Source organism: Zerene cesonia, chromosome 5, assembly GCF_012273895.1.
Source record: "Zerene cesonia ecotype Mississippi chromosome 5, Zerene_cesonia_1.1, whole genome shotgun sequence".
NCBI lineage: Eukaryota > Metazoa > Arthropoda > Insecta > Lepidoptera > Pieridae > Zerene > Zerene cesonia.
The window spans coordinates 1,478,375-1,487,741 of record NC_052106.1 but is presented as its reverse complement, the minus strand read 5'-3'; the positions used below and the strand labels follow the sequence as shown (position 1 = coordinate 1,487,741).

General features: G+C 33.4%; 1 protein-coding gene across 1 annotated transcript; it reads left to right on the top strand.

Annotated features, from left to right (window-relative positions):
* Positions 1–1,573: 1,573 nt before the first annotated feature.
* Positions 1,574–2,920, top strand: LOC119840157. The gene has a single exon (XM_038366670.1). The coding sequence runs from the start codon at positions 1,574–1,576 to the stop codon at positions 2,918–2,920; it is 1,347 nt and encodes a 448-aa protein (XP_038222598.1).
* Positions 2,921–9,367: the final 6,447 nt, after the last annotated feature.

Sequence of the window (9,367 nt, the reverse complement as noted above, 5' to 3'; positions counted from 1 at the left end):
GTTCCCACTGCTGGAACACAGGCTCATATGGGGGCACAAGCCATAATCCACCAAGCTGGCCACGATACCCTGATATCTACTTAATGTCTATAGCTCTATAGATATATATGAATATTTCAAACAATGATGACGCGAACCAATATTATTAACATTTTATTCTTAAAAAAGTTCGATGTGGTTAAACGATTTCACTTTTTTTTACATATAAATTTTCACAAAAAAAAGTGTTTATCTTCAATTACGAAATGTTTCAACATGAAACGGTTAATGCCTAAAACGGTTTCTTTGCTTGTTCTTTTAAAAGCATTTCCTAGTTACATGTATTTTGATTTACCACGTAAAACATGTAATTAATTTTGACTATTGGATATTAACCCAAATATTCCATAGACTTTATAATGTAAGGACACATTGCAGTTATAATTAGATTAATATGATTTTAGATTAGAAATAATTTAAACAGATTGTAAGAGATGTTAAATTTCCGTGGCCAGCCATTTCCAGGAATAAAAATTTCTCAATGTAAGAGAACTGTGTTTTAAAATAATAAATTTTACCACCTCAACACCGTCCTAGACATTAACAGAGATTTTCCCCTTGCAAGAGCGCTTTTCAGGATAAAGGATAAGGAAAGGATAGACGAAATGGATAAATAGAATAAAGGAAAGAACAAAGAAGGGTTAGGGAAAGGATACGCACCTCTGGCTCCCACAGTCACCGAACGTGGGCGTCTGGTACTTTCTCCGGTACGAGCTGGAGCAATTCGTCTCGAAACGTGCTTGATTCTCATATGTTTCATTACATAGTTTGTTTCATCTTCTTTTACTTAGTTTTAAAACAAAAAGTTTAAATTGCTAACAACATATTTTAATATCGTTTACGTGCAAATTATTAAATTATGAATTGTGAATTATTATAACGTCGATAAAATTAACTAAGTCTGTCTAAAAACAAAGACGTGTCTATATTTGATAAGCACCTTTTCGTTAGTCATAAAAATTTATATTATTATTTACCGCGACAGTTCTTTCAAGACATCGCTAAGGCCATGTTGTTTTATATATTTTTGCTATTTTCTTTAAAAACAACATTGGCTGTAAATAATAATATTTACATAGAAAATGGAACGGAAAATGGACCCTATAGCTACGCAATAGAATCGATTGCTTCATGTATTGTACAAGCTGCTTTGAAAGATTTATTTTACAAATCCACGATATTCATTTATAACCCAGATGAAGATACAACGACAAATCCAGAAAAGGAATTCCGTGATCAACTCATTGATAAATTGAGTGTAAATTATGTTCCCATAATAACAACAGATGATATAAACACAATAAATGACGAAGTCATTAGCACTTTGTGTGTTGTTATCACTGAAGATTGTAGAGTTTTTTATAGCTTGTCATTTGAAAGGGATTTGACGAAATACTTATTCATTATTATTGGTGATTTTATGGCATGTAATGAGACATTTCAAAATAATTCAGAAATCTTAATGTCTAAAGATATCACCTTCACAGTTTTAGATGATTCCAGAAATTTCACTTTTATGTATGCAAAGTTAGAAATGGACGAAATAACTTGCAATTTAACGAGATCGGTAAGATTTTATGAAGTGAATAGATGTGCAAGAGGATCTTTAAGAAACGGAGAATCAATATTTCCAACTAAAGGTCTTAGAGACTTCAAAAAATGTCCCCTAAATTCTGCTTTTGCAACTCTGTATCCGTACATGATGTTACGCAATAAGGTCAAAAAATTAATAAATTTTCAACCTGTTACTGAATTGAATATATATGGTGCTGATGTTGAAATCATGAAAATTGCATCTCAATACTTCAACACCACCCTGTATTTACAGTATTTTTTTAGACAAGAAGAAAATCCATATCTTAATCAAGAATATATTGATCTATTGAAAAATGGAAGTTTAGATGTATGTGCTGGAGGTCTATACCGACTAGAGAACAATGCAGTTGAATTCTCAGGAGTGTATTCAAGGCAGTCCATTATTTGGGCTTACAGTGTTGAGCGAGAGATACGCTCATGGCAGTCTTTTGTGGGTAAAGTAAATGGTATATATGTTTTCTTCATATTTTATATAATTTATGCAATGGTATGGAGACTGATATGTAAGTTTGACAATCAGGCCGTTTCTATTCATGACACCTTGCTGTACAGCGCTGGTGCTCTTCTCGGTGCTACGTCATTGCAAGATGCGAGAACCCTGAAGCAGAAAATTGTTAATATAATGTATCTCATACTAGCACTTCATTTATCAACATATATTGCCATTCAGCTGTATTCATATTTGACTATTCAAGGTCCACCTCCTCTTTATAAAACTATAGATGCCTTAATTTCATCCGGAATCAAGCCATATTTGAGGGATCAGGCGAAATATTTTCTAGAAGACACGAAGTATGTTGCCTTTGCGAACACGTCAGGATCGTGTAATAATTTCATGGAGTGCGAAGAGGTTATATTGAAAAATGGAGGTGCGACTATATTGATCGATGGATATATACCTCTGCTTCAAGCAGATACTGCTGTTGGGGATGAAGCGAAGGTGGTGAAGGTGAATGAAGAGATCCTATTCATTTACCACGAGATGATTATTCGGAAAACTAGTTACATTACTGTGCTATTTCAAAATATGATTTTGCATCTGTATGATTCTGGTATATGCCAAAAGTTGTATGATGACGCTATTGGCATTACGTATATCGATAAAGCGAATATAGCAAATAAAAATATAATGTCCAATAGCTATAGTTGTCAGATGGGATGCGCGATCACTCTGGTACAAGCTGCTGGCGCATTTTATATTTGGATATTTGGATGTGCTATCTCATCTATTGTTTTTATATTGGAAATTATAATGCGAAAGGAGAGAATACAGTTTGTTGAATAATATAATATATAGTTAATATGGTTAGAATTTTATTAAAATATAATCTGTAAAGGTGGGTTTTGGATACCAATATTACTAGTACATATAAGATGTAATACTATTGTTCCGCTACAGATTCGCCCGAGGAATATATATAGGACCTCAGGTATCGAGAGCATATCCAACACTAAAGGAATTATTAAAAGGAGTCCAGGAGTTCTCGAGATTCTGACTGTATTTTTTATTCTTTGTATGATATTGATAAGTTTCAGCATAATTCATTATAGCAAGGCTTTATTTCTTTTTTTATATAATGAGTTTTAATATAACCCTAAACCGTTTTAAGTTTTAACGATGGCAATACAGGCAATCATTTTGAAATTTATTGATTATTCTTCAAGCAACAAGTAATTTAATAGTAATTGAATTTTAAGTATAATAAATAGAATTCAATGAATCGCGTACTTTTATTCCTGAGTAGACACACTTAACGTAACGTGCGTGTGTGTGCAGCCCAGCTTACCGACAGACCCGGCCGAGATCATTGATTTGTAAATGTTATAAATGTGTGTGTATCTATATTGCATTATTTGCTACTAATTAATACTTTAAAAAAAACAAAATAATAAAGCAAATTGAACATTTACGACTCGCAAGAAAGAATACTGGTAATATAATTCATATTCGACTGTATTATGTTTCTTCAAAATTATGCAGAGTAATTATACAATTTCATAATTTACAAGTAGCGACTCGTAAATGTATGATACATAGAAAATTATTGATGATTGATTATGATATGGTTTATAACTTTCTTATAGAACTAATAGTTCAGTTTTATTATGATCATGTCTTTTTTAAGCTTTCGTACCTCAAAAGGAGCAAACGGAACTCTTATGGGATCATTTTGATGATGTTTGTTTATCTTTTTCTCAAGAACGCGTAGAGGTGAAGCTTACACTTGCACTTCCATGCAACACTTTATTTTTTATATTATACAGTTTTATATATGATATTATGCATCATTTACTGCTGCGTGGTTTCACAAATATAATCCTTCTGCTTCCATTGAAAAATTCGCAATTCCAAATTTAGTTTACGTTAGGTGAAAATGTCTACTTCATTCAAAAGTATGCAGTTAATTAAAAAGTTTTTAATAGTCTTAACTTTTCGCATCAAATTGGTGAGCCCTACTTTCCTCTTTTCTTGGAAAATTAAATTCTAGAAAAACAGTGAAAATATGCACTGTTACATTTTTAAGCCCGTGTAAATTGAAGACAACATTATGCAAATTTATAAGGTTTTATGGGAGTAAAATTTAATTAGTAGATGTATGTTAAAACAAGCAGCAACAAACAACTTGTCCTTCTAATATTATAAATGCGACAGTTTGTAAGGATGCGTGTGTGTTTGTTACTCTTTCACCTTAAAAACTGCTGAACCGATTGCAATGAAATTTGCTACGTAGATAGCTGTACACCTGGATTAACATATAACTAATATAATAGGTAACTTTTAATCCCGATATACCTACGGGATACGGACTTACACGGGTGAAACCGCGGGGCGCAGCTAGTACCTATTATATATAGAGTAACTTGAAATCTAACAAAACGATTGAAATCAAGAAATAAAAAATAAAAAAGCAATTGAAATGAAACTCACTAAATATATTCTATGTAAAATGATTTCTATAAGTTCTGTAAAATGAAAACCAATAAGCTGTATTACAATTTTAATAATTGCACATTGAACGTTTAATCTTGAGAGCAAATAGCACACACCTATAATTAAGTTCACATACATAATGTCATTATTACATTAAGCGCAAAGGTGGCTGCCTGATATATCAACGAAAACGAAACGGGCCTCCGGCTCCCTCACGCACCGCAGGAAACATGCAACTATTTCATGCCGGTTTTCTGTCGTGGTGTGGTACTTCCCCGATGCCAACTGGCCCAATTCGTGCCGAAGCGTGCTCGACTGCGAAATTTCGTACGTTAGCCACTAAGAACCACGATATAGGCATCCGCTAATTCCAAGGAGATAAATTGGGGAGTGGAAATTTGTACCAGAATCCACGCGTGCGCAGGTACGGACAACAGATATACCATATTAAGGCTAAAGCTTTCTCTTTTGGAGACTTTTCTAAATATGAATTTTCGGTTACAAAATTCTACCACTTCCCTTTAACTTTACGTATGAGAAACCTATTTGATATTCCACTTTATTTACTAGCATTGGTCTAACAATCACTTTTATAATTCAGAAATGGAAATGAGTTTGTGATAACAGCTCGTGTCGATTTCGGAACGAGTTCATATTTCACCGTTTACGAATGTTTTACAATAAAACGGGGAGAGCTGTTTTTATTTTCATTACTTATTGGAAATTTATGTCCTTGTGTGAGTCGAATTTGAAGTTTTAATTTAATTGGATGCGGACGCTTTGGCGTTTTATTGAATATTGAATATAGACGAATGTTTGTGTTATCACTTAACAGTATGTAGATTTATTTGTAAAATTAAACGTTGGTATTACAAATACAACTGAGCTGTGGTTAACAGATGGTAGGTAAGCGATCACCAACGCTTATAAACATTGCAGAGGTAGGAAGTAATTATCCGGTATGAATTCATCCAATTCAATTTGTGCTTAAAGGTGCTCAACTTGCAATAATAAACTTTTAAAATGATTTTTCTTGATCAGTCAAGTAAAGCCACTCATTAATTTTTAGTTTTATCGACATATAAAGAAGAAAAACATAAACTGACGCTTCTTAAGTTTTTATGAAGTGTAAATTTGTTTTTGTGTTTTTTTCTACTTGTTTGAAAACAATTAACATATGCGAAATTTCGTGTTTAGTCGCTTTAAATAACAAACTATTGATCAATTCTTATAAAAGTGTACATGAAAAAGATATGTATTTATTTTAATTCTATATTACTGTTCCTAATAACTTGTAAAGTATGATGATAAAATAATACAACTTGTGATTCAAACTTTTTAGTTTCCATAAATGGCACAAAAGCAGCTGTACCCATCGACATCGTTACTGAAAAACCGGGACACACATACAGACCGATTACGATGTTTATACCCGACAAAAAACCAATTATATCCAGACGATATATCGGTAAACCTCCTGATTATAATTACTTAAATTATATTGAACACGAAGGACCTAAATATTCTAACTACCATTATGACAATTGGAAAGGACCGAAATATCATTTTCATCATCATGATGGGAGAGGTCCTATATATGGCTATCATTATGATGATTGGAGAGGACCTCAATATCATCATCATCATGATCCTAACTGGACAAGTCCTAAATATGGCCACATTAACGAATATTGGAAGGGTAACTATCATTATGAAGATTGGAAAGAACCTAAGTATCCCTATCATCATCCGAATTGGACTGAACCTAAATATGGTTATCATTACGACGATTGGAGAGGACCTCAATATCATCATCATTATGATCCTAACTGGACAAGTCCTAAATATGGCCACATTAATGAATATTGGAAGGGTAACTATCATTATGAAGATTGGAAAGAACCTAAGTATCCTTATCATCATCCTAATTGGACAGGGCCCAAATATGGTAACCATTATGATAATTGGAAGGGACCTAAATATTTTAATTACCAGTATGATGATTGGAAAGGACCTGAATATCATCATCATCCTTACCATCATCATAATTGGACAGGTCCAAAATATAATTACCATTACGACGATTGGAGAGGACCTCAATATCATCATCATCCTTATCATTATCACAATTGGACAGGTCCAAAATATAATTATCATTACGACGACTGGAGAGGACCTCAATATCATTATCACCGTCCTAATTGGACGGTACCTAAATATAGTTACCATTACGATGATTGGAAGGGACCAAAATATTATAACTACCATTATGATGATTGGAACGGACCTAGATATCATATCCATCATCCGAATTGGACAGACCCCAAATATGGCTACCATTATGATTACTGGAAGGGCCCTAAATATAATTATCATCATCCAAATTGGACAGGTCCCAAGATTGATTATCATTACGATGACTGGAAAGGACCCAAATATTTTAATTACCATTATGATGATTGGAAAGGACCTAGATATCATTTCCATCATCCGAACTGGACAGGTCCCAAATATAATTATCATTACGATGACTGGAAGGGACCTAAATATCATTATCATTACCCAAATTGGACAGGTCCCAAATATAATTATCATTACGATGAATGGAAGGGACCTAAATATCATTATCATTATGAGGATTGGAAGGGACCTAAATATGATTACCATTATTATGATTGGGAAGATCCCAAACACTGGGATAAAAAGTATCCTGATGACAGGTACAAGAAAAAGTATGGAGGTTGGTACAGAGTTAAATATCAAGATAGCTATTATATAGATGATATTGACTTGCCATTTTTAAAAGCAAAAACTAGACATCCAATACCAAGCATTGGACACGGAGTCGACGTAAAGATTGGACAGGTAAAACCGCTCTTGAAAAGAATGTTTCTAAATGGTTTCTTAAATAATGAAGTAATGGAAGCAATTAAGAAATGGAAATATGATAAAAAACGTAACACGAAACACAATACGTGGCAAAAGAAGTATAAAGGGAAAACTAAAAAGAACAGGAAACCATGAAAAGGGATCTCGTGATGATGTCTCGTGACTAAAAGAATAAAATTGATACCACGATTTTTTTCTTTACATTAATTTGGTCGTGAAAAGGTGTAGAATCGTTAAACCTCTTCACAATTCGAGCTCCACGTGCACGCAAAGTTAAGTATCCAAATTATTAATCAAAGCTATTTTTTTGTATGTTATAGTCGGCATTGGAGCTAGTGGGTCGCCTGATGATAAGCGCTACCATCGCCCATGAACATTTGGAGAGGCATAAGGTCCAAGGTCCATTGCAGACCTTACGCCTCTACAAATGGATTGCCGACTTTTTGGGAAGGGATTAAGAAAGGATTGGCGATAGGAATAAAGGAAAGGACTGGGAAGGGTAAGGAAAAGGATATGGGCCTCCGACTCCCCCACTCACCGTACGAAACACAAAAGTATGCTATTATTTTACGCCGGTATTCTGTGGGGGTGTGATACTTCCCCGATGGGAGCTGGCCCAATTCGATATTGGTATGCAGACATGCAGATAAAATGAAGGGTTATTATGAATAATTTCTAGTAGCATAGTATGTATTTATGATATCGTACTAATGATACATCATGTTGAGAATCTTTACAATACAAGAAGAAAAGTGTTCTGTAAAAACGCTTCTCATAAAACATTCCGTAAAATACCAGAGCACGCTTAAAAATACTGAAACTTTATTAAAAAGTATGTCGAAATGAATAACTAGAAGCCGTCAAGCGTAAAGTAAGAGGGCTTGTTAAGTTTAATATTAAAACTATTCGCTAAAACTCGAGTGATTCACGAAGCGTGAACATTGATCAAAGTTTTTGAGGAGTGCTGAAAACCTTCAGTACTTAAATGTTTAGAAGTGTACGTAGCAAATAACAGCCAACTCTCAAGTAAGTTTTCTTAGTATATCAAATCTTCGATTTTTAATGTACCCTTTAGAAATGGTACTCATCTTTCGTCTCATTGCTTTGCGTCACGCCGGTCATATAACACAGAACATTGTATCGGGTTTAGATCAGCATTTAGTAGATTATAAATGCTTCGCTGCATCAAGTTGTATTATCTTCAGTATACAATATTTAAAGAGTCCTTTGTTACAATATTTCTGAGTCAAACAACTATAATTGTATTGGTGTATATATGTACTTGTCTCTTTAGAACCGACCGAGTCGACCATTATTAGAAAATTTTCTTGATACGTCGGATCTCAACGCTTAATATGATAAATTTATCTGCCTGATGTATATTGAGTTATTCGTTTAAAATCCTATATATGACATACGTAAATACCAGGCGGATAATTTGAAAAAAAAACCTGCTCGTCGAATGCAAAAAATCGTTAGTACCCGTAACGCTTTTATCTCAATTAAACCCACTTTTCAACAAAATCTTTTAGGTTACAATTAAGGAATATAAAAGAAAATAAGGCTCTCACAAAATTGTTCGTAATATAACGTTAGGCAAAAACATTTCAGCGAATATTTGTGTGTCGGTAGCTCTGTTTAATTAAAATCATTGTTTGCTGGCACAAAGGTAGCCTGATTGGAAAACTGCAATCCAGTAATATTTTTCATCATGAAATCGGATACGTTATGAATTCAAGTTTCAGTTTATATTTTGTGTTGTGTAAATAATATATAGTTATTAAACTTTTGTTGCTGTTGATATGTAAAAATGTGAAGGCTACATGATGTAAAAATGCTCAGCTATTTATTTTGTACAACGATATGTAACACAATCTCGGCAACGATAATTAAAAATATTGATTAGTATTG

Excerpts from the sequence above, each read along its gene's own strand:
- LOC119840157 (XM_038366670.1), top strand. The coding sequence starts at position 1,574 with ATGGACGAAATAACTTGCAATTTAACGAGATCGGTAAGATTTTATGAA.